Source organism: Oryzias latipes, chromosome 19 (genome assembly GCF_053564925.1).
Source record: "Oryzias latipes strain Hd-rR chromosome 19, Olatipes_Hd-rR_3.1".
In the NCBI taxonomy this organism is placed as follows: Eukaryota; Metazoa; Chordata; class Actinopteri; order Beloniformes; family Adrianichthyidae; genus Oryzias; species Oryzias latipes.
In genome coordinates this window covers 17,345,145-17,372,245 of record NC_136255.1, presented here as the reverse complement: position 1 = coordinate 17,372,245, position 27,101 = coordinate 17,345,145, and the positions used below count along the sequence as shown (strand labels likewise).

Genomic DNA, 27,101 nt, shown 5'->3' with positions numbered 1-27,101 from the left:
CACACGTCTGTTTCTCCCTTTCAAAAACACAGAGACGGATGGTCTGCCTCTTGCTAACGTACTGATTTAATTTGTGTCACATATTACTACATCACACTCTGCACATTACTACGGACATTTTTTATATTTGCTAATTCCTTTGTACATATTGACATGTTTTATATTATACTTTGTTAGAGTTCCTTTTGCACTGAAATGGAGACTACTCCAATTTCATTGTCCAAGTGGACAGCGACAATAAAGGCATTCTATTCTAAAGCTGCAAACAACATCATAAAATGTTGGCTTTTGTTCATTTTCAGGGCTTTTTCCTGACCGTGTCACCAGAGTCCATCCTTAAAGTGGCGAAGCACGCTTCAGAAAACAACAAGATCTTCTGCATGAACCTCTCTGCACCTTTCATCAGCCAGTTCTTTAAAGAGCCCCTGATGAAAGTTATGCCATATGTTGACATCCTGTTTGGCAATGAGACGGTGAGTGACTCCAAACATGAGCTTTTCAAGACTGATGCTTTCTAATAATATCTTATTTCAACATTTAGCTTTTACTTCCAATAAACCCTAAAATAAACGAGTTGTAAATTGAAATCCCCCTCTTTTCTTATTTTTCTGTGTCAGTATGACCTTTTGCACAATGAAAATAACAATAATTTGTCAGAAAAAGCACCACAATTTGGCTGTTCACACCACTGCACTTGGTCTCAACTAAGTGCTACTGTTCACATGACTAACCCTCACTGTAAAAATCCATAAATCGTTAATTTAGTGATGCTATCCTTTGAATCATTAGACTTCTCTTGCTAGAGCATATCCTAGAAACACTCATCAAATCTGTCAGCTCAACCTGTTGAACACGTCTTTCCAAAAACTCAATTAAAAAAGAAATCCCTGTATGCTGGGAGTTGGTAAAAGCAGACTGACGCCATGTGGATATAGAAGAATGTATCTTAAAAGCAAATGCTCGGTGACAGATTGTGTATCTCTCTGTGTGATTACCATATTGTTTTTCACATTTAAATTGAGAGACACTGTTATTTTAACCTCCAAGAAGACATGGCTTTGCCTGCTTCATAAGAAAGGCACTGCGCTGCTGAATTGTTACAGTTTCACACTCTGTTTTGTTGTACTCTAAAATTACTACAAATAGACATTAGAACTTGGCTAAAAAAAAGACAGCACATATTACTCGAGCAGTAATGAAACTACTTTAGGATCAGCATGGAAAGTGCAGCCAAGTGCCGCGGCGACGAGCACATCAGCTCCGCCTCTCTACTCTGATGTTTTGGGGTGTTTACTGCTGACCTTATGAACCCTTTGAGATTATCCGGCGCAATATTTCCGTGGAAATAAACACAGTTTCTCCAATTCATGGCACCAAAACAGTTCCTGATCAGAATATTCAGTAAAAAGTGATGCTGTTTCCCATAATGTTTTCACAATTTGATTTAATATCAGTGATGCATGGTTAATTCAAATTTTGATGTTTTGGTTATATTTATGGCCTGGGCAGGTGTTGAGTTTCTATTGTGAGAGTCTAAATAAAAGCGTTCAAAAATATAATAAATATATATATATATATATATATATATATATATATATATATATATATATATATATATATATATATATATATATATATATATATATATATATATATATATATATATATATATATATATATACAAAAAATAAATAAGAAAATATGTAATAACCCCCTCCCAAAATAAGCTACGCAAAGCCCCAGCTAAAGTCTTCTGGAAAGGGGTCCGATTGATCTTAAGTTAAAGAATTCTTTGAGTGATACCGAATGGGAAAAATCCAATCAATAATCAAATATAACCTGTTTGTTGGAACGAATCGGAAAGAGAAAAGCATTTTGATTGACTTCCAATCAAATCACTGTTGACAAAGTGAATAGGTTTCACTTGAAGGTGGAACTACTGAACAGTGACTCAGCGGTTCTGATTCCTTGGGCGGCTTTTGAAGAGTTCTACAGAGTTCTACTACATCTTTCATATAAATTACAATGAGTCGGGAGAACATTTCAGTTTCATCCTGACTTTATCCCACATCCATTGAGCTTTTAAGAGCAGGTTTCCACACATATAACATTATGAAACTTCTGGAGAGATTGGGAGAGATTCATGCAATTATGAAAAGCTTAAGAAAAAAAAACACAGGTGGAAGCCTGCGCGACCTCATCAACTATTAATGACCTATCACATTTAGTTTGGATAAAAGAGTTGGTGTCTGAGCAGGTGATAATGCTGCAAGCATTTTCCTATTTTCCTAGATCTATGTTTTATTTTAGAAATTGCTTAAAATATGTCATCTGCAGAAATCGTCTTTAGCTGATGGACTAAAAGAACAAAACAGATCAAATTTTTGAAGATATTTACTTTCACTTTGCCTGCAAGATCTTCCATATGTGCAGAACTAGAAAAGAAAACTGAGGTGACTGGTCCACCATGAAGCAGTGTATGCAGAAAGTGACTTAAAGGCTTTGTACAGCCTCTGCACAGCATGCTAATAAAGCCACGAGAGTCTCTTTGATTGAAGCTTTTTCAAGTTCGCTGCACCGAGCATGAGTTCTGAAGAGTTTTTCAGAAGGTTCTCTCAATGCTTTACACATTCAGTTAACACTATGTCCGCTCCTATCATTTAAAGCTAAATCAAAGTTCTCTACCCACTGTTTGATTCCACTAATTGTTCCGCTCAGCCTTCATTACGTTGCGCGTTTATTACCACCTCATAAAGAGATTAATAGAATTAGCTCAGCCATCATTCATCTCAATCTCGCCGCCGTTTCATGCAGGTTGATCTATTGATTTTTCTCTGCTTTTATGGAAGCGAGCTGGCTCCGAGGTCGGGCAGTGGTCACCGACTGTGGCGCTGCTGGGAAGTGCTCTCCAATGAGCCGGATGAACTTGACTGAAGCACCACCTGTGCAAACTGCACCTTTGGGGGGGGCGAGGGAAAGGGAGTGGGTGCTCACTGGTCTGCTAAAGCTACTAATCAGAGCTCCGTTTTTAGGTTACAGACGGAGTCTTGGACCAGGACAGAGCTGGAAGAAACTGCTCAGCTTTTCAGGATTTATTGCTGCTGCTGACTTCAGCTTTTTTTTCACTCTTTTTCTGCTTTTTTTTCCCCCCAGCCGCTCTTATGCACATCCGTCTCTTCCTTTACTCTAATTGCAACGAGGAACCGTTCTGTTTCCTAAACCATGCCGTGCATTTTGTAAACATTATGCATTTTCTCGTGGGTGGTACTGTAACTGCTTAAAAAGTTTGCTCACACCTCCAGTCATTACCATTTAATGATTCTGGATAATTGTAATGTATGTTTGCTAAAGGAGATTATCTTCTGGAGGTTCTGCCAGGGCTTGCTTTGAGGTAAGAATGCTAAAATCCGGAGTTTCAGCAGGAACAGAGTTGATATTCAAAGCCAGGCTGCCTCAAGCAGTGAGCTCTGCAAGTCTCAGTGTAAGACTAATGCTTGTCCGGTGTGTTTTGACTCCTTTTGGCCCCTCACACTCCTTCTCCCCCCACCCCCACATGGGCTGCTGGGAGTAGGGAGTAGGAGAATGACTGCTCATATAGTTAAACCCAGACCTCCCATTGTGCTGAAGCCAGACAGGGTTGCTGGTCATGCAGTGGTGCATGATGAGTGACAGGCAAGAGGGCTGCCTCGCCTACCCGCACCCCCCTGCAGCCTGCCAGGCCTTCCCTTAACCCTAACTTCCACCCCCCAATGCGGTGGATAAGCCACAGCCCCGTAATGCTTTCATAACAAGTGGGTGACAGTCAGCATCATGCAGTCTGACTCCTCTTGCCTTGCAGAATGTGCCATAAGGGAAGGCTAATGTGTCTGTCTGTCTCTGCCTTCTTCTCCCACATTCTGTGAGTCACGACACAGAGCTACCCTCGCTGGGGGGGGGGGGGGGGGGGGGGGGTAAGGCAATGATAGAGCTGCAGCTTTTCAGAGCGACTGTTTCATTTGAACAAAAGAGTTTGTTAAGACGAGTGCTGCATCATTTGTCAAGAAGTGGGTTTCATTCCAGGTTATCCTTTTTTCTTTTCTGCTTTTGATCCTTTCAAACTCCAAGAGTCATGCAGCACCACAGACTGCAGACTTGGAAAAATGTCAATAGCCTTTACCGCTTCTGAAGTGGAAATGTGTCTGTGTTTCTCACTGAGTGTACCCTGGTAAATTCTACTATAACTCCATCCTGCTGGCACTTGTTTAAAACCTGGCATAGGGCTTGGTCTGCCTGGCCTATCAGCAGCCTTTTTGCTTATATAACAGTCTCTCATCCGTCCTGTAATTACTGCCTTTTTGGGGCATAGTGTGGTGTCTGTTCCTTCCCTGTTGGGGGGGTGGAGGTGGAGAAACCGTTTCTCCATCGTAAGGGCCTCTGAGATTGTGCCGACAGAGGCATACAGACATCAGAGACATCATTTTGCTTAATTGGCAAACATGTCGTGTGATAACCTGGGAACAGCAGTGGCCTAATTGAGTCCTCCTGTGCCGTCCTCCTCTGACTACCTGACATGGAACCCAGGGCATTACATTTCCCTCAGTTTAAAGGCCGCAGTTAATTAAGGCCGGATGAGGGAATCATTACTGCCGGAAAAACCACACGCCGGTGGATCCTTACATGAAATTAGCCACAAATTTGCTGTTTAAACGTTTGAAATAAACCATTAAACGGAGGCAGGAGAATAACTGTATAATTGTTGATAGATCTACGTCTAAAATTTGAGACAAATCATTTGACGTTTCAATTTGAAGGTTTCGTTAGGGTTTTTTTCTTTTCCGTGACACTTATTTTAATCCTTTAAAGCATAAAATGTGCTAATGGTTTGAAAAAGTGGTGCTCAGGAGCAACTTTTGCCTCCGAGCCATTAGCCAACAATTTCCTCATTCCTCCTCCATTAACGCCGAACGTCATCCCCATACCAGGAGCTCCACATGCCTTCCATTGCTGTCCAAAGCATTCTGCAGCTTCACACTCAGAGGGTGGGTATTTATATGGGTCCCAGCCCCGTCTTCCAAACGAGAGGCAGTCATTTTAATTGAATACTCAATAGGTGAGCCATTTAGCAAAAGAGGGAATGGCATTCAGCGACGTATTAATGTGCTTTACTGTGGCAAAAAGAGTCATCATCATTTCAGTGCTCAAGCTGTTTTTAAAAAAGCATTTAGCCTTGCATCTCTCCAGGCCATGAGAGCAAAATGACATGGATTTCTTCCTCGTCTCTACTTTGTATGAACCTTTCCTTGTCTAATATTTTTTATGGCTGTGCTGCTTATTTTTCCACCCATCCCTCAGCACCTCCCCACAGTCTAGGTGGATGGATCCTAGCAGTTCTACAGAAGGTTATTGTCATGAAAAGCCCCTCAGGCCTCCTGGCTCTGAGCTCCAGTTTTCTCCATCTGCATGCAATGTGTGTGTGTATTTATATGTGTGAAGCGGGTGCTCTAATGGTTTTTCCAGACAGGCTGAAGTGGGTGTACAAGTGTATATACTGTACAGCACGAGTGTGTTTATGTAGTTAGGTTAAAAAAGCTGCAGGAAGAAAAGATATGCGGGCAGTACGGCATCATTTCTTCACATCTTTCCGGATTCGTCATCTGGCTGTGTTTGTTTGATCGACTGCTTGGAAGCCTTATCTCCGTGCCGAGGCCTGTGGCTGTTTATTGCCTCAGTGACGTGTGCAGGGCGGTGGAAGTGCGTGCTCTTTGCTTGTCAGTATGTGTGGGTGATGGCAAGTTCACTAAAGACCCCTCAGGGCATAAGGGGTGCTCTCGAAAAAGAAAAACAATCTGTGGAAGAATTTCCCCTCCCAACAGCTCACCCACAGTGGTCTCAAGACGAAGTCCTTAACGGTAGCTCAAGGAAAATATCCCATCTCCCTCGCCTAAGACAAAGAGATATGACAACAAGATTAGCAAGTTACCTAAATAGTTTAGGATCTTCTTTCCTCTCATCCTGATGGAGCAGCCTGCAGAGAACAGGGAGGACACGAGACATTAACCTCTGCGTGGTTATTCACGAGAATGCATCGACCAACTGGGAGCGAGGAAACATCTCTGAAGCTAGTGAAGCAGAACAATCAGAGTGTCATTGGAAGAAAAGACATGAAATATTAGATGTTGTTCTCCTTCTGTGTATTTTGTGCCGAATTTCAATTGAATTAGCTATTCCTGGGATAAGTCACATGCCTCCCGTACAGAGCCGGAGGGGTACACTGACCTTCAGCGCGGCATTACACTCTGTGACTTGTGTAATGAGTCACAGCCCGCATTACCTATGACCAGTTCCTTTATTTACTCAGATTTTTTTTGGGACAAAGACTCAGACGAAATATTCCTGGAATTTAAGATGTCGTTTGTCACAATCTGTTCTAAACTAAGCTAACGCTATGACTTAAGTGGACATAAGTAACGATGCTGTCAGACACTCTTGGGGCATGTGCCAGCTTCTGGTCTCTACAGCCTGACGCTGGTTGCTGGGGGAAGGGATGCAGGAGTCAGTGTGCAAGGATGTGCAAGTGCTATAAATATATTGCCAAGAGTAAAAATAACCCCTAGCATGCTGGCTCGTGTCCCAGCTGTTTTCCTATTTAATTGTCACTCTCCAAGAGCTTCATTTATGATGGTGTTTACTGTTTTAGTCCCCGGGACCTCTTCTCCAGTCCTCTCATGATGGACAGAGGGTGGGTGAGATTTTTGGATCTTACAATGACCCACAACTTATCTTTGTCTGCCTTTTGTTGACCCAACAACCCAACCTGCCAGTTTCCTGCTGGCTGTCGTCTGAACTTCACTTCATGTGAACTTAAGATCTCCAAAGTTTTTTGTTCTTTTTCAGGACCAGTTAAGTTATTCAAATGTAAGTTTTATTTATAAATATTAATGTTGAGGTCTTAGGGTGAACAGCTTTCAAAGATTCCCCTCGTTTCAAATGGAGGAAAAATATTAATAGTCATTTTTAAATTGTATTTCTGCACCCTTTTATGATATGGTGACATGTTTTGGCTCAAAGATTTAGCTTTTGGTTTTAAACACGCAAATAAAATAAAAAAAAATCTAAACTCATGTTCCTACCTTTTGGGATCTAAGCATGAAATACTTAAAATTTGCGTTTTTAGTGTTTTTAACATGTTCTTGTGGCATTTTTCTAACGATATATTTGAAGAAAATGAATCTCAGAATTGCATTTCAGAGTATTTCTTTATTCAAATTATTGTGAGTCAGAAGCAGACAAAAAATAGGGTCAGGAAAAGATTGTAAGTGTGATGTCCAAGTTACTTATTGCAAGCTACAGCCGCTCCATTCCGATGCATCCACTGCATCCATCGACAAACAGATCCGTGCACGTCTCTGTTTTTCTTGTCCGAGCCCGTGTCTGCTTCAAAACTGTCCGGCTGGATAGCTCCAATATTGCTAACCATTTCTGTTACACTACTAATGTTAGCCTGAAGTTGTGCATGGCTGTCAGCTAGCAGGAGAACACATAAACAGATGGATGATGAGATTGGGGCGGGTTACTCTGCGCTAATAGTCAGAGGCAAATTTTTTATGAACTACTGCTGCTCTACAGAAACTATGTCTTAGAAAACAACACAATTTTTTTTTATTTGTCTAAAAAAATGGCAAAATCACATATAAAATACCACTGGGAAAGCTTTCACAATAGATCAAAAGATGATCTGAGTGGGACTTCAATGAAGTGCAGAAAGCCTTAAACATTTCTTTAAGTATTTATGTAACTTTGGTGTTATTTTAAACATGCTGATCTTAAAATAATTACATTAAAAAAGTGGACATTAGTTTTAGTTATATTTACTTAAGATTAAAATAAATTTAAAGGACTGGCTTGTTTGAAGCGGAAAGAGAAAGGGAATTTATAATCATTTTACAGCACTTTTGTTCATGTAGGGAACATCAGGGAGACTGATTCGCACAGGTGTTTTTGTTTTGCGCCCCTGGGAATCAAACCCTGATATCCCCATCCTGCACTTAACCAACTGAGCTATCCAACTGCTATTTTTGGCTCCCAAGTGAATAATCTAAAGATAGCAAAGTTATTTCATTCATTCATTTTCTAAACCCGTTTTTGTCCCTTTTGGGGTCACAGGGCTGCTGGAGCCTATCCCTGCCGCTTTTTGGTGAAGGCAGGGTACACCCTGGACAGGTCGCAGTCTGACACAGGGACACATCACATTTAAAGAGTAACCAATACATTTTTGGACGGTAGACGGAAGTTGGCGTCCCCTGAGAAAACCGTTGGTGATTCTGTTTCAGGTCCCCCAGCCGGGACTTGAATTGGGGCCTTCTTGCTGTGATGCAGGAGCGCTAACCACTGCGCCACCGTGCAACCCAAAGTTAGTCAGATGGTTAGATCCTAGGGCATTTTGCTTTTGTAGCTTCTTTAGTTGCAGTTATAATGTCTCTGAACTCGTTTAGGGGTCACAGGGCTGCTGGACCCAACACAGATACTGTTGCAGGGCCACACACTCACATGCACACCTAGGGGCTATGTAGAGACACCAATTAACCTATAAAGCATTCTTTTAGACTGAGGGAGAGTGCCCGGAGTGCTCAGAGGACGCCCCTGCATGCACAAGGAGAACATGCAAACTCCTCACAGAAAGAACTCAGCTGGGTTTTGAACCTTCTTTCTGGGAGACAAGAGTGCTAACCACTACACCGTTGAGCAACCCACACTTTGAATGTGATATTGCTGATAGCACAAACTCGTAGCTTTTGATTTCTCAAGCTGAGTGGAAACTCTCATGCCAAAGACATGATATGTCACTGCCAGTCTGTGTGGTGGAGCCACTGTGGGCACAACGCCTCGACTTGATTCGGATCAGCGGCTCAGAAGTCGGATTTCTTAGAACGTGATCTGCCAAGATGATCAAGCAAAAAACTGACTAATGGAGATCACAGGGCGAACAATCTGTGCATCAGTGGTGATGCTTTGCCTTAGTTAGTGTTTTCCCATTGGTTTGGTCTCAGTGCCTAAACTTTCATCCTTTTGCTCATCAGCAAATTAAAAGAATCAACCTTGTGATTTTAATTTAATAGTTATTTTGAATACAAGCATGGCTCCAGCAGGGATCTTAAAGTCCCACTTCGATCATCTTTTGATGTATTGTCAAAGTGTTCCCAGTGATCTTTTAATTATAATTATGTTATTTTTAGCCAAGACAAAAGCATCTGTGTTGTTTTCTGGAAAATAGTTTCTGCAGATTGGCAGGAGTTCACTCAGAGTTGTGGGTGGGACCGCTGACGTGGAGCAACCGGACCCCCTCTCTGTTTACACACTCTTCTACTTTTAACGTTATCAATGCAACAAAAATAACGAGCAATATCAGAGCAATCCAGGCGTACAGTTTTGAGCCAGATACCAGCTCAGATAAGGAAAAAAGAGAAGTACATAAAATCCAGTCATCAACAAGTTGATGCATCGGAATGGAGCAGAGAAGAGAGCGTGTGATGTTCTACGTCACAAAGAAGCTCTTTTTCAAACATCTGCTCCTGATCTACAAGGATTGAATAAAAAAAAAGCTCAAAAAGCTTAATTTTCTTCATATATGTCCTTAATCATCAGAAAAATGTCACAGGAACATGTTAAAAACGCTATTTTCCTCACAGTGGGTCTTTAAGTATTTCACACCTGAAAATATTTAAATTGTCTAAAATTATGATGATTATTATTATTAGAAATGTGTTATGGAATCAGAACAGCAGATGACTTTTAATCAGCTCCTCTTTAATTAGAAATTAGCAGACACCAAATTATCCCATCAGGATATAAAAAACAGCTTAACAGATAAGCTTGTTTCTTGTGTCGTAATAGTTTCTAATGAAAAAGGATGTAAAGTCATAACGTGTCTACTTAGAAGTACTTTAAGTTGCAGTTTTAAGCCAAAACCATCTTAAATTCGGCCAAATGTGGTTGGATTTACTTTTCAAATGTGACAGAAAGATCCTGTTTTTCTTCTGTCTAAAGGTGTTGGCGGCTGAGAAAAAAAAGACAGAAAGCTCCTTTCCTCAATGTGTGAAGTGTTGCTACAATTAACCCGTCAATCTTGCTCTGTGCCTATAGACAGAGAGTTGATTCAGCGCGGTGGAAAAAAAAAAAAAAAACGGTCTCTCTGACACCCTTTTGTTTTTCCTGGCTGTCTGTTTGCGAGTCATGGTACTTTGGGAGCCAGCATGGTTCTGCCAGAGGAGTCCGGCTAACCGCTGTAATTGCGCCGTGCCTTCCCCAGCCCAGGACTGAACCATGAAATATGTGAAAATGCCAGGGTTAAGAGAAGGGGGTCGTTGGCAGTGCAGCATGAAATGTGAGACCATAGAGCATCTTTAACAAGCAGGCACACAGAAAGCCAGCCAGTCGGGCAGCGGGAGCATGTGGTAAAGCCCGCTGAAGGAGAATAATTATGGATGTAAGAGGAGATATTGCAGTGGGAGCAGATCAATAGTTCCTACGTTCTGCTTGCGTTTAGATCAGTATATTTCTGTCACCGTGGGACAGAATGAAGGATATCAGCTTGTTGCTGGTGAGACTTGCAGAAGTTTTAAACACTGGCGGGTTTCCCAGATACCCTTACAGTCTTGAGGCCCGTCCCGCTCCCAAATCGCTGTTGCTTGGTGTTTGGCTGGGTCCTTTTCTCCCATCTCCAATCCTCTTATCCACAGAGTTGGCAGGAGGACTGGCCTTTGTCTACGCACAATTGTATTCCCACAGTCCATTCTACACAGACATGTTTCCCACTGTCATTCAGAGGACTCTTCTTTTCTCCTCATGGTTAGAAAATTCTGGAGAAGGGAACATTTATTCTGAATAAAAACACAATCTGCAAACATTGTGTGTCATCCCATAATAGCAAATAGATTTTTTTTGAGCCTCATTCATTGAATAAGCTTCTTGGTCTGCTCATATTTCAGCTAAATGATGCTATGCTTTTTGCTAATTTATTGAGCTTCAGTATGCGCTTTTGTGCTATTTAGCTCATTGCTATTTTTTCCTTTTTTATGTGTGTAAACATAAAGAAAACATGCTTTTATACTAAATCTACCCTCCATGCAGATTTTGTTTTTTTGTCTGGCAAATGGACATCTAATGCCACATAAACTGATAACACAGAGTGTCATATCTTGTTTTTTTTTTTGTACGGTCGATTTACCCACTCAGAGCTTTCAGGCCCCTTGAGCACACAAATGGTTTGAATTATTCTGAAGGCTTTTTACTTTTTTTTCTTTTTTCCAGCCTTGGTTTTTCATAATCTAAGGCATGCAACTCTCTCCAGAGCAGATCTTTGTTTCTCATTAGGAAGTAAATAGAGCAGGCCAAACGCTCGCATGTTTATGACACGCAGGAGGGTATGGTCACTGTTCTCAACAGTTCTCAGCAGAAAAAAAAAGCTGTTTGCTTTCTTGACCTCTGTCTGCATCTTCAATCAAGCGTCGGTTGCCTTGAGCTTTTTGTGGGCTGAAGGAAACAGTTGGGTTCAAACTTATCAAAGCGTTTGGCGAAAACAAAGGATTCGACAAAACCGATGATTGTCAGGGTGAAAAATGAAAATGTGATCATCATCCAACGACTGAAGTTTAGGGAGAAATACAAAGCCTGTGAAACTGACAAAATAAAACAGCAGTAAACCACACGAGGATGATAAATGTGTCTGAAATAAACTGTTAAGAATAAAAACAATTAAAGAAAGGAGAATTTAATGGTTTTGGTCTCAACAAAAGCTGCAAATCTTACCAGAAAAATGTCTAAAATCATACAAAGTTTATTTATATAAAATAAACAGACATGCAACAGCTTCTTTTGATTGTTCTGTTTGGATTTCTGTATAATAGAACAAAAAAACATCATAAAATCCTTTTTAAAAATAGACTTTAGGCTTTACCACAAAACCAGTAATCTTCTAAAATTTGTCTTGTTATGCTTCTGTAATAGAGTAGGCATCTAAGCATCATAAACTGAATGAATTCTGGACCTGCTGACATAAAACGTGTATTTTGTCAGTGAAATTGAAATGTAAATTGCTGCACCAACCCTGAAAGAGTGCCTCAATGATTGAAGTCTTTTGTTTGCATATGAATGAGTAAGAAAGAGTAATTATTTCCTGGAAAACTTTCCATTCTCTTTAAATGACCTTGATCAAATATTCTTAATAATTAATAAATATTTGAGAAAACTCAAAATGAATTGTTCAAGTATCTTTTTTTCATCCTCAGCTGAGCAATTCAGCCATTACTAATTAAGATATAATTGGTTTTAACTAAAATTAAAAGTATCTACACAAAAATAAAGCATTTCTTTTGTGGATAATTTGGGTAAAAAAAAACATAGATGTTGTATTTATATATTTACCAGTGTTGTTTTGAGGCTTGAAAGGGAAAAAAACTCAGCTTTTGAGACCTGTAGTGATAAAAACCTTTATTAAACATGTCCTCTGCGGCCTTAGAGAAACTGCTGGGTGTTCCAACACAGCGGAGAGCTTGAACCGACGCCTCAGTCACTTGACTTGGTTTTCTGTGTTTCCGTAACCCCCCACTTTGTTTGGGTTTTTTTGTGCTCTGTTGTGGAAATTGCTATATTGTGCAGTGATGTTATATTTTTCACCCCACTTCTGTTATTCTTTAACACCCCCCAAATACAGCCTTCATCTAAATGATGCACCTGTCAGTCAACTGACTCCAGTAACACAACTGCACAGAGCTGTGCGGTCTCTGCTGCATGCATAATATACCTTTTTTTTCATCAATATGATTCAGTTTCATAACTTTGACCCTAGGAGAATTCCTCATCCATTACCAAAACAGTTGTGTTGCTCCTTTTATTTGTTTTCATTTAACAGTTTAGTGGTACAAACACCCAAAAACTGAGCGAAATACTTGTTTTTTCATGAAAGTCTGCTCACATTACAGGGCAATTTAACTTTTTACAAACATATTGAAGAAACGGTCTAAAATTTGTGTTTGATGAGTTTAGAAATGTTTCAATAATGTGAGAAAAAGTTGCATATTGTGCATGCGTGATGGATGCACACGCTGTTCTGTGTAGAGACGGTAATGATTTAAGATCTTTCAAACACAAGACAAGCAGAGAGAAAAGAGGCCCAGCACCGCTGGGACCACAAATGCATCGCTGAGCCTTCACATGGCGCAGTTGTTTGCTGTATTATGGTTTGAAATATTGTTTACTGGAACTTAACCAGATGTGAGGCAGTCACAACATTCACACACTGTGTACTAAATCGCTAAGAAGGAAACAAACACGGACTAGAGATGAACACACCAAAGAGAACAACGCAAAGCAAAACAAGGTGTTTGAAATGATGGAAAATTGAGATCCAAAACATCTGGAACGAGGGGCCGACCGTCAGAGAGTGGGATCTGTGAGGGTCTGATAGCTTAGCACAAAGTTATTTAAAGATCCACTCCAATGAAAAGCCTGCTTTTGGTGATTTGAATATGTTCTTGTGGCACTATTCTCATTATGGAGGACATTTATAAAGACAATTATGCTTAAAATAGCATTTCTGAGTATTTCTTTATTCAAATTGTTGTGAACCAGAAACTAAAGGAACATACTTCCACTGTACTTGGGAATGCAAAGGTTTACAAACATTTTGGGAAGACGGGAAAGTCACAATAGAGAAAATGACTTTAAAGCAGATCCCACTTTTTATTAGGTAAATTTCCAAAAATACATAACTACAACAAAGGTGAGAGGGAGTTTGGAAATCTCAGCTTGAATCACGCAAAAATGTGTGTTGCCAAACGCTCTAAAAACACTTACAGTCCAAGCATAACCCAATGTTCATCATTTTTCGGATGGTACAACAGACCTCTGGTTTTTACTTTTTTACTTTGAAGTTTGTTCAGTTTATATTCATCATTTTGTCAAAGTCTAAGGAGAGGCACCATTGTTCTTGGGGTGGGGTGTGGTGTGTTAAAATAAGACTGTGAGTAAGAGAAAGAATTACCTAAATACTGTTGAAGAAAGTTGCCATTTTTATAATGGCTGAATCTAGTGGAATGTAAAATCTGTTTTTGTTTTTTTTCTTGCATTGAAAATGTAATAAAAAGAATGTGGCAAAAAAAAAAATATTGTGAACCAGGAGCAGAGGAAAAAACGCTGTTGGAAAAAGCTCGTAGCAGACGTAGGTGTTACAGTCGGCGGTCCACAAACTCACTGCTCCGCTCTATTCGGATGCATCCACTTGCAGACAAATAGATCCATGTTTGTCTTTGTTTCAATCATCTGTGTTGGCATCTAGCTTTAAACTGTACGGCTGAACAGCTTCAATAGTGCATGCATATTTATTAGACCATTGATGTTAGGTTGGGCTTGTGAGGGGCTGTTAGCTAACAGGTGTAACAGGAGCTAACACAAACCAGTGTTTTTTAACCTTTTTGAGCCTCGGCACACTTTATCCTTGACAAAAATCCACATCAGCATCCAAAAATTAAAAAAGGAGAAACTCAAAGTCTGTATTGATGTACAGTCCCTCCACAATCTCACATGCATTTTTGTGATAACTTTGGTCAGAAAAAGCTGGAAGTTGCAGCTGTTTTTTCTTAAAGTTGTAATAAAAGTTAAGTTAGTTTTCAGTAATAATTTTCAACTAGATTATTTGAAATTTTACCCTGGTAGTTGTTTTTTCCTCCAGTTTATTAACATGCAATTTGATGTAACCTCACAAAAAAACAAATATATTCTTTCTAAATAGTGATTTAGTTTTTTAAATATTTTTTTAAATGTTGGTGCAAAGGCAACTGTAATTTTTGAACAATATGATAACAATATGTTTGATAAATGTTATACAAAAAAACTAACATTATATTTATGTTTTCTGTAGCTAGACAAAAAGTGAACATGTTGAAGTTTTATTGGTTTTTTTGTCTTAATCAAAAATCAAGTCTTTGAAAACTTTAACTAAAAGTTTTATTTCTTTATAGATTATTAAATTGTTTCAATTTAGTTTAATTGTGTCTGTTGGTAACTTCACCTTAATCCTGTTTCTTGAATGTTGTTATTACTTCTGTTTAAGCTTAACTTTTCATTTTTCAAAAGTGAGTAAAGTCTGACAGCGAATTTGTCCTTCAATCCAGACATTTTTAGAAAAGTTTTTCAGTTAAAAAGATGACTTGGACCAAACTCTGGGATATTTGGCTGTTAATAAACACAAACCTTGAAGGAGAACTAAACTGATTTCTGATTTCATAAAGAAGATTTAAAAACTGTTTTATGTGTATTCGTTGTGGTTTCAAGACGTTTATCAGGGAAGACTCATTATAGCGCAGAGATGCTGTCACTTTAACACAAGTCATCCTGGGAGATGTAGTGCAATATGCGTCTCTGAGCTTTATTATTTTGATCACTTGTTCCACGGTCTGATACTGGATCCCGTGGAAAGCTACACCGCTAAAGAAGAGCTTTAGCTGTTATTTTTGCTGGAACTGAGAGACTTTAGGAGCTAAATCGGAACAAGGAAGTGAAGACTTTTACCACTACTGATTGGTCAGACTGATGACGTATGATTAGGGGTCCAAGAATGATTGGTGGAGACAGCTGAAGGGGTGGCACTTTTCCGAAAACAGAGCTGAAGCTCCGGCTAAATCGCGGTGCTGTCATTCTCATCAAAGTGTCTTTAATAGAATCAAATAAACAGAAATAAAAAAGAATTTTATGATCTTTCATATTCCTGACTACTCAGTGTTTTATCAGGGCCTGTTTTGATGAACCCACAGCTGATATCCTGGAGAAGGTAAATGTTTTTAGATCAGTGAAAATGGGTAATTTCCCACGGCACACCTGACCACATCTCATGGCACACCGGTTGGTGTAAATTCAACTTCAGAGTTGAATTTCTAATGAACTACTGTTGCTCTGCGGAAATGTCCTACAAAAAGACACAGATTTTTTGATTGATGGTTAAAAACACCATAATCATGATTAAAAGATGACTGGGAACACTTTTGAAATAGACCAAACAATGATTGGAGTAGGACTTTAATGGTAAAAAGAAATGGAAAGTAAAGCAGCCACTCAAAAAGCTTCTGCTCTGAACTCTGTTCCCACTGTTAATCTCTTAACCACGTCCAATAGAGATCACCGGTTTGTAGTCGGGAGGCATTGTGTGTTGACCCCTTGTTAGAACCCAGAGGTGAGATATGTGATAAAAGCCTTTAGTGCCGATAAGAGCCTATGGTTCATAACTAGTTCCCCCAACCATCCAGTACTTCCACAGCTTCTGTTTGCCCCCCCAAAGATTTGCTGATTCTGGCTCTATCTGGGGTTACATCCACTGTTCTGAAGCAGATATGCAAACCCTGCCTCCCTACCCTGAGATGCTATCGGTGGAGATATTTATGTACTGCACATGTTTCCGATTGTTTAACCTTTGGACCTGTGCTGGGGGTGCTGCTGTTCTCCCCGTGGGATTACCATGGAGACTTTCTCCTGCCCTTGTAGACCCACTGTGACAGAAAGGAGCAAAGGCTATTCATTTAAGTGTATAATGGACTGGGCGGAAAGAGCATTGTTAAAAGCTGGGAATATAAAACCCACAAACTTTTGCATCTAACTTTATCTTTAATCATCATTCAAGTTTATTATTTTACAATTTCAGAGTTAGTTTTTTTTTACTTGGAAGGTATAAAATGTATCATCTATTTATCCTGTTTAATGCCTTAGTCACTGTCTTTACAGGTGGATACAGGCTGTCTGCAGACAAAAAATAGGCAAACCTATATGAGGCTTAGAGGTGGCTTTCACAAAACCTTTAGATCATAAGCCACTCAGTAAGCCCGTAAAGCAAAAATGTTCTTGCACATTTTTTTCTACAGGCATGCTGCTAGCGACAGGTCGTAGCGAAAACATATAAACAACACTTAAGGGGAAGTAAGGGGAAGTAGGTGAGACGACGGCACGCTGTATAGATTGCTAATTTTTTCAACCTCCCCAAATCCTGCGCTCTGTGCAAGGGGCTTGTTAGTGGTGTTAGAGTGAAAGATACGCCCCTTGCATACAGCCTGCCGGTTACAAATTAGGGAATTAGAGAGAGTGTAGTTTGTGGAGAATGTAGCGTGGACATCCTGTAGTCGCCTATGTATCACCTGCACACCCAGTGTGTGAAGCATTTGCACCCAATCAGTAAGGAGCCGATGTGCACACCTTACTAATGACTAAAGTACCACAACATCACCCCTACGCCATCAGTGTATTTAACTTGCACTATCCTTACAAATTATTTAAAATACACTTACCACATGCACAACATTGTACGTTCCATTTTCATGGCGTTTTCTAAGGTGGTCGCACAAGCCTCAAGGGAACTACAAGACACAGCTATGCTGACCTTAAGACGCAACCCTCAATGACCCTCCAAGGACCCAGACAACCCAAGAACCGCCAGCACCCGTACGGGTCAACCCCTCTTAACAGTGCATTTTATTTATGCAGCTTCAATCCACAACTAACTTCATTTTTACACTAAAACACCCTACTTAGCTCTGATTTTTAAAATTTTGTCTGATACAGTGGTGGTATAGGTTACACGAAGAAACATTTAACACAATTTTCATATTCAGCATGTAGGCAGCGGAAGTGTTGAGGAAAGACTGTTTAACTGAAGGAAATACTGAAAAAAAACTCATCTGTTTCGACTAGTTTGGGTTGATTTAAAAGAGATGAACAGAGAAACAGTGGATGGATGGTCCAGTATTTGATTAAACAAACACCCTAAGCTAACATTAGGCAATAATAAACTCCACTATTTGCATCCTTTTTTTATTGTCAAAGCAACACGGAGCACTCTGTGGTCAAAAGGGGACGGTCAGTAACAGGTGTGTCATCTTTACTCCCAGTAACTATGAAAATATTATTTTTCCTGGAAAGTTTCTTTCCTTTTTTTTGATACTAAGTTATTGCTGCCTGTAAGCCAGTGCTCTGCAGAGTTTGTGCCATGTCTCTGGGCATTTGAAAGCAGCTATCTGTGCTTGCTCATTAACGCCTATTTTTAGTGGGATTTTCTTTTTCCCAAAATTATATAAATATCCTAAATTGCATCCAACAAGAAATTAGAGTTTATCGTTTAAATGTTAGAAGCTTTAACAGAATCACCAGAAAATACTAAATAACTCACTAGATCAGTTTTGTTTAGTGAAAAAGAAAATACATTTGCATGTCCTTATGAACATGGTTAGAATGTCAGATTATCCATTCTACTCTAAGTATAATCTGTCATTCATGGGGTTTAGGTATTTAAGACAGATTTTGTTTTGTGGTTCGTTTTTGCAGCCCTGAGCTTTGTCACTTTCAGAAGTTGTCATAGGCTTTATGAACTTCCTCATGGACGGAGTTTTGCTAAGCCGTGTGCAAATCCTGATTGTTTATGTTGCAAGCCAGCCAGGGAGAATGGGACTAATTATGCTGTCTTCTGCAGAGAGAACAAGTAAAACCATTTGACATTGAACATAAAAGAAGAAAAAAAAAACATTCTGGATTATTAAAAAAAAAAAAAACCACAAGAGTGAAAGTACACATTTAAACACTATATTCAAAAACATGAGCTTTAATAACTCGCTTTAGATGTTTTGATATTGTCACCTTGAAATCCTTTAGTTTTTCTCAAGCTTTTATAACACAGAGCTATTCATCTGTTAATATATTTAGTTTAAATGCAGGTTTACTACCCAGTTATAGTATTAAGAAAATACTCATTTTTATTGTAAATTGATATTGCAGTAATCTTTTTTCTGTAAAATACTTATTTATAATCAAAGTGCTGACAGCTTACATTAGATAATCATGCAACACATATTTATTCTAGCTTAAAGGCTGCCAAAAACTTTTGATACAAGTAAAAGGTTAATACTTTAATCCCCTTTAGAGACTAATGTAAAAGTGAAGCTACGTTCACACCGCCCTCAGCACGCATGGTCACTGAATCCATGCTAAAGATTAAACCAGGTTGAACTTTAACCAATCGGGACTTGGATTTGGTAGTGACATTTGGATGTCTCTTTTAATTCACATAAATGCCTTCCATTTGAAAATTGATCATGGTAGAGACATGACTAATCGCCGTTTGTGCCTGGCGGGAATTATGACATCAAGTCTTTTGTTTATCAGAATCCAGCTGTTGAAAAAAAAAAGTGTGGAGGAAGATTCGCAAGATTTTCACCGCTTTGACATTTTGCACCAAGCCTCTTCCAACTGTAGGTGGCGGACATAAACAAATAACAGAGAAAAAGAACAAGAAAAAGAAGCCCCTCCCTCCTTGTCCATTGTGAACATCATATGCTAAAAATAACACACAGTAGGCGTGAGTGTAGCATTAGACAGGAAATCAATTGTTAGTTATGTTTTGAAAAGGACAAATTGACATTTAAAAAACATGGGTTTGTTTTTTTCTTATTTATGTTTCTCGTGTTGCCTCTGGATATCATGAAAAATGAAAGATTATCTCACATTTAGTGTAAAAATATGCATGCCTTGATGAAAGTAACAGATTCAAATCTACAAATAAAAGCCAACAACTGCAAACAATACGTAGTCGCGTCTAAATGAGGAATCGTAAGAAGGAATTTGCTACTTAGTGGCTCGGTAAAAGCTGATTGAAATCCCATCAGCTGTTGCCGAGTAAATTCCCAAAGGCAGTAAAAAGCGACTGCTGCCTCTGGAGTGTGTTGTTCCTGCGTGTGTTTACCCCGGTGTTTGTCGTGTGTCATGCTTGAGCGGGATCGCTGCATTCTCCTGGGAGCTTTGGGAGGGCTCGGCACAGGTGATTTATTCCCCCTTATCTCTCCTGCAGAGTCGCAAGCAAGCCGCCTTCTTTCCGCCCTGTGCATCCCTATCAGCCTGTGTGAATTTATTAATAATTACCTGCATTTCTTTATCAGCTCACATATCTGTGGGGTGGCAGGTTTCTGTTAGCAAGCACCTGGACGGAGATGCCCCAACGTTCAGAAGGACATGTGTTAGAGGCCAAAATCCTCCATGGTTCCATTATCTTGATAAGTTACCTAATCTCCTCCCCCAGCTTTTAATGTTTGCTGTAAGTATTCTGGTTGGAAACACTTGATTTAAAAGCCAGATGTCAGTTTACTGGGCATTTGAAAGCCGTCTGACTCACCTCGCTGATGGCTTACAAGCAGTAAATTAGAAAAATATGCTGTTCTTAAATATATATATATATAAAAATAAAAAAAACGCCCCAAACCACCCTCCGCGGGTGGTTTCTCCTCCAAGCTCGGGTCCTCTACCAGAGGCCTGGGAGCTTGAGGGTCCTGCGCAGTATCTTAGCTGTTCCTAGCACTGCGCTTTTCTGGACTGAGAGGTCTGAGGTCTTTCCAGGTATCTGTTGTCACTCCTCCAGATTGGGGGTTACTGCCCCGAGTGCTCCAATTACCACAGGCACCACTGTCACCTTCACTTTCCATGCTTTCTCCAGTTCTTCTCTGAGTCCCTGGTATTTCTCCAGTTTCTCATGTTCCTTCTTCCTGATGTTCCCATCGCTTTGCACTGCCACATCCACCACAACGGCTTTCCTCTGTTCTTTGTCCACCACTACAATGTCTGGTTGTTTCGCCATTACCATCCTATCAGTCTGGATCTGGAAGTCCCACAGGATCTTTGCCCTCTCATTCTCAACCACCTTCGGAGGTGTTTCCCATTTTGACCTTGGGGTTTCCAGTCCATATTCTGCACACTTGTTCCTGTATATTATTCCAGCAACTTGATTGTGGCGCTCCATGTATGCTTTACCTGCCAGTATCTTACATCCTGCAGTTATGTGCTGGATTGTTTCAGGTGCCTCTTTGCACAGCCTACACCTTCCTTGGGTCTTGTCTGGTGTGGTAGATTTATATATATATATATATATATATATATATATATATATATATATATATATATATATATATATATATATATATATATATATATATGTGGCGTGATTATTTGACTCTACTTTGTTTATCTCATTTTCTAACTTTTTGAATTTTTGGCTGAAACGACTCGCTTTTAGTAGCAACAAAATATAGTTCTTTAACACTTTGAAGTCTTTGAAAGGCACAGACAGGAAGAAGAAAAAGGTTTGTTGTAAATAGCTTGTCAGGGTTTTACCCTCCTCACTGTTGTCCGCCCGCCCCCATCAACCACCACCACCATCATACGCACATCATGTCAAATACAATTCAATTTCTGCCTCTGCCTCAGCTTGGGCTAACACTGTCAAACAAATGCTTATTTTCTGAATGGCCTGGGGGAGTTCCGCTTTTCAGCTTATCAACATTTATTAACCTTAGCACTCAGGCTTGCTCTTTGATTCAGATTCTTTGGGAAACGCTGAAATTGGATTTTTTTTCCCCCCTGAATCAGTACAGCTGTGACATATGCTGAACAACTTGTTACACAGAGGGGGGAAATGCTTAAATGCTTGTTACTTGGAATATATTATCTTGAAAGCCAAAGGTTTGTGTAGTTTTGCTGATTGTTGTGTCCCCTTAGGGACTAACTCTCATTGACATTCAGTAAAAAAGTTGCTTTCTTTTGGCCTTTTTTTGGTTTAAAGTCCTTTTGGAATTATATTTTCCTTTATTGCTATGCTTTGTAAGGTTGTGGACCAGATGCATCTGTTGAACAACCCCAATTATTATGAATCTAAATACTTAACTTATGTTACAACTGCCTTTACAGGTTGTCTATGGGCAAAAAATGGGCAAACCTGTACAGGGCACACAGGTCGCTTGCTCAAAATATCAAAGTGGTTGACCTCAGTGATCCTGCTAGACGGAAATGTTGATGTTTTTTTAATGCTGTGAGCAACAGATCGTAGTGACCACTTTGTACAACACTTAAGGAGAAGTAAGGGTGAAGGAGGTGAGATGCTGGCGTGTCCTACAGATTACTCTAGCTCCCAAATCATGCTACTGCGCAAGTGGCACGTTGGGGCTATTCAAGTGATAAGTGCGCACCCCTTGTGCACAGCATAACTGTTAAAAATTATTAAATTATACAATCAGTGCACAGATTATTTGAGCATCCTATAGGCATCCTAGGGACACTTGCATATCACCTGCACGTCCTGTGCATGCAGCATTTGTTCAAGGTCTGTAAGGTTAACTGAAATGTGTTGTAAAGGCTCCGTACGATGGCATCACTGTACGCCATGAGGGTGTGCACCTTATAATGTTACAGCAACCCGCGTCCAAGTGGCCTGTTTCAATGAAAGTCAATGTAAACGCACTTCAGTGAACATTTCATGTTTCCGCATTGAAAACTTTCCCGTTCATGTGTAGCTACACACATTTTTTGGGCTGTTTGCAGGGTTGTACGTGTCAAACCCTTGGCCAATAAATATGTGTTGCAAGGTAAACTAGGTCAAACTAATCAGGTACTTGGATTTGGTAGTGACAAATGCATGGCCTTAATTGACCAAAGTGTCAACCGTTTAGAAAATCGATTATGGAGAAATGAGTCAAGGACAAATGAATAATTCCGATTGGTGACCTGCTGGAATTATATGACAGCAAGACTTTAATCTATTTAATAGAGCTATAAAATAAAAAGCCGGGAGCAAGATTTGTGAGATTTGTACCGCTTCAACATTTCACACCAAGCCTCTTCGAACTTCAGGTGACAGACATATGCTAGTACACAGTAACAAAATAAATAAGAAGCCCCTCCCTGCTTGTCCAGTGTGAGCACTTGTACTGTACATCACATGTCACATGCTTGATATGTCCATAGCTTAAGACTTTTATTCTCAAATGTATAATTATTTGTAGATTTAGTTCTATATAAGCACTCTCCTATAAGGATTTTTGTCTTTTTTCTTAACCATTTTTGTTTAAAAGTAGTGGTTAATATTTAGCAGCTACATAAAAACATGTTTTCATATTTTTTTCTAAACCTAGCAATCCTCATTTAAATTGTCAAGGCAACCAAAGTGTGTAGATTTACAAATGGCTCTTTGGTTGAGGCGTCTATTTCTGTTTTCATTTTGGCTAGTTGGCAAAATGAAAACATAGACTCCCACCCCCCTGACTGGGCTCTGGATTATTAGCTTAAGCTCTCTAAAAATATCCCTTTGACTGTTTAAGCCTCTGACAGCAACAACATCTCACACATTCAGATAACTTTATATTAACCATGGCTGCAGAGGGCTCACGCGCTCAGCCTCCCTTGTTATCTCTTACCTTGTTTGCCCAAAGAGGAGAAAAGGCGGATTCTGCAACCGTCCTCTCCCTTTTGAAATGAGACTCGGCAGCAGATCCTCAGAAGCAAGCATGCGATCTCTGAATAAACAAGATGCCTTTTTGAGCGCGAGAGGATTTGTCCAGATGTCACTCCAAGCACTTGTCATTGTTGCGGCAGCTGTAGAGGCACATGGGACTTCATTTGGAAACCGTCTTCCACAACATACCAAAACAGCACATGTCAAATGTGAGGCATTCACAGCCTAAAACCCAACATTTTTTATTAGTAATGCCATAAGCTCTTTAAGAAATGGCGGCTTTAATTGCTTGTCTCTGTCATTTTATTGCCTATGTAGGTAATTGCATATTTATGCCATAGAATATTTATCATGCCAATGTACTGGGTTTAGCTTGGCTTATATTACAAATATTATTGATTCATGCCAACTCAAAGAAATTAATAAAATCCCTGAAAGGATTAAAGTGTTCACATGTGTCTCATAGACACTGCTTCAATTATCTTTTCTTCTTACACCCACACTCCTCCGAAAGGCTTCTTTTTCACAAATATTATAGCTGCTAACTAGAGGGAGACCGGGGATGAAGTGGAGCTGTGTGCCGCTAATCAGCGCCGCCGCTGTCTTTGCTCATATTTATACGTCTCTTTTAAATGCTTTGATATGAAATATCACTGTTTTGACAAGGCCCTTTTCAAGCCGCTCTTGTCTCTGCGAGATGCCTCTTGCTTGTCGATGATTGAACGTTCCTGAGGAGAAAAGTCAATATGTGGTCATAAATAAAGGAAAACAAATATGAGACCTGAGCCCTCAATAGATTGAAAAGGCAAAGGGAGGTAAAAGGAGAAGACGGCTCTACCTTTAATGATTATCAAACCACTTTTTGACTGCAGCAACTAAATGTCTAGTGTATGTGTGTGTGTGTGTGTGTGGGTGTGTGTGGGTGGGTGTGTGTGTGTGTGTGTGTAGGGTGATAAATTGACATATTCCCGGTGCCGGGAAGTTGATCCAAAGCAGAGAGCCATGAGGCTCCCCTCCAGGGACCAGTAACCTCATTGTTCCATGTCATCTCCTCCCATTCTGTTTGAGGACCAGGTTGTCAACTTCTCCCCAAGGTCACACAAACACTCGCCCCCCCTTTTGCAGATAATTGGATCATTTAGAATCATAGCTTCAACTTATTGCCCTGTCCCGGGTCAGAAGTGAATTTGGTTCACAAGGTTGTCTGTCCTGATTTGCGGCATCTTTTTGAGCTGACGAACAACAGCTTCTGTCATGGGCTAAATAAAAGATCACTGCTGATATTTTTGAAGATAAACCTTGTTTTTTTATGTTGTTGCTGTAAATAATTTTTAATTTAAAAAAGTTCAATTGACCCAGTAGACTGAGTGTCTTTTGTAATTAAATCATAATTTCTTCTGACTAAACACTTTTACATTTTTATTATATTTGGTTTTCCTTACTTAACCAGCTACTTTTAAATGTCTGTAATGTTTTTCAAATTATGTGGTAAAAGTTTGTTTTAGACTTTTTTATTGCATGTAAATACATTCACATGTAGCATGTGACAAGTTATGTTAATGTGCAGCACAGTGTTGTATTTAATCCATCAGCAATGTAACACTATTTCAGTCAGGAACTGGAACAAAAACTGGAACAAAAACCTGAGCAGGAAGTTCTGAAAAGCCGACACTTAAATACAATGAGGGGAATGAACTGAAATTTAAAATAGAACATGACCAAAACCATAACATTACTGACAAAAACTAAACCAATCGTCACAATTTGCTCAAAACATATCATATGGAGGCAAAACCATTTAGACATTTTCTTAAGTAATTGATTAACGAGGAGGATATGGTTTTAATATATATTTTAGCTGTGTTTTTTTGCTAAATGAAACAGAGAAACGTTTTCACAACACAAACTTTCTTTTAACTAATGTCATTTATCTTTGACTGGACTGTACATGTCACAAATATTTCTGTGATCAGATTTTTTCTGTAGATTTTGTGAGGTTTCGTTTCTAACAAAATAATTATGATAACTGGGATATTGGATAAAAAGCACGTGTGGAGAAAATAAAGAAATTTGCCTCTGAGAAATGGGCGAGACCACTCCTGCTCATTAAGCCCACCCTACTTCCCGACATCCATCTGTTTACACTCTCTCCTGCTAGCTTACAACCCCCCACAACCCCAACCAAACATTACCGGTGCAACTAAAATGGCGAGCAATATTGGAGCCCTCCAGCTGTACAGTTTCGAGCCAGACCAGTAAAACAAAGAAGTAAATGGATCTAGTCGTTTACAAGTCGATGCATCAGAATGAAGTGGAGCAGGGAGCATGTGGCTTGCTGTAGTAGATTATACGTCACACCTACAAGCTTATTCAGACTGCGCTTTTGCATCTGCTCCTGATTCATGACGATTTGAATAAACAGATATCCAAAAGTGAACAACCCTGGGAGTATTTCGGGCAGACAACTCGAGCAGTGCGTTTACCTGGTTACTTCTCCCTGCGGGCGGTTCAGTCAAATCAACTCACCTGTTCAGCATCCTACTTAAGTCCAGTCCAATCCTCTTCTTCCATTTCCGCAAGCTCTGCTTCCACCTGTGAGCTCCGTTAGGGGTAGTTTAATACCCAAAGTTTTCTATGAGGATCTTTGTTTTATGTATCTGAACGGAGCCTCATGGCAAACTAAAAGAAATATGGAGTAAATCTTCTGCTAAACTAAAAGAAATGTGGAATAAATCATCTTTACTGTATGAGTTGTCTGACTGAAATGCTTTATTTCCATCATGAGAAGAATTCCACAAATCCCACAGTTTAAAAAAGTTTGAAGAAGATTGCAGATTCAAATGTACTTTAACTGATCTTTTCTGTTTTCTAAATGGTTAGCAATAATACCCTGAATAAATGGTGCATAGTTGCCTGCTGGTCTTGTTAGCAATTGGATAAAAAACATAAACCCCTTTGCCAGACATATAACTTCCCTTTTTCTGTGGGAGGACCACCACTGACCAACTGAACGTAAAGAAGTCGGAAAATGCAAGGTTCTGCATCCATTCGGAGTTATTAGCTGTGACATTTAACTCAAAGCAAATGCATGGTTAGGTAAAGTGCTCCTATCAGGAGGTTAAAAATCTACAGTCTAATCAGCACTTAAGAACCTCAGCATCAGGGAATCCTCACATACCTGCACATATTCATTGCTACGACTGATGCACTGCTATCTCTGATAACATCATGTCTGGTAATAGTTTAAACAGTCGGGTTGCAGTCCTAATATTAGCTTAAATGAGCAATTTTACTGTGACATGAGAGACAGAGGCAAGTGAAATGTCTTTACTTAATGCCTGTAGTTTGACATTGTTTCGTGTTTGTCTCTGTAATTAACTCCTTAATTGTGAGTGTGCATGTTTTTCTCTTTTCCAGGAGGCGGCCACATTTGCCAAAGAGCAGGGCTTTGAGGTGAGTTGACCAGATATTGCACAGTGAAAAGATCCTAAAGGTTTATTTTTGCTGATAATGAAGTTCTTTTGGACAGTGATTGATGTGCTATTATACTCTCCAGGCCTTGCAGCAGTTGCTATGGAAACCTGGCAGTCGTCATGGTTTCTTTGTTCAGCCAGCTCTCTGTTATGACGCACTCTGCTAGGTCTGCACCCAACATCGCCTACAGATGTTATTTATTGAATTTTGAAAAGCCTCTTGGGAAGCTGAGAAGTTGGGCATGGTTTCAAGCTTTTCTCTGCAGGCGTGCGGCTCATCAGGTTGCCTGGTTAAAAAGCCTCCTCATTATCTTCTTTGCGTTCGGGGATGTTACTGTATGCCTTCTCTT

The 27,101-nt window shown here is 39.7% G+C and overlaps 1 protein-coding gene across 4 annotated transcripts in view; it reads left to right on the top strand.

The window, feature by feature from the left end:
* Positions 1-27,101, top strand: part of adkb (adenosine kinase b) — a 135,909-nt gene that overhangs the window by 92,128 nt on the left and 16,680 nt on the right. For 2 of the 4 annotated variants that reach the window (XM_011488215.4, XM_004080394.5), the window contains exons 7-8: positions 303-473; positions 26,696-26,731. In XM_011488215.4, the coding sequence (XP_011486517.1) occupies positions 303-473; positions 26,696-26,731 (207 nt within the window). The remainder of the gene's footprint in view (positions 1-302; positions 474-26,695; positions 26,732-27,101) is intronic. The other 2 variants (XM_020711872.2, XM_020711873.2) reach the window with 1 other exon arrangement.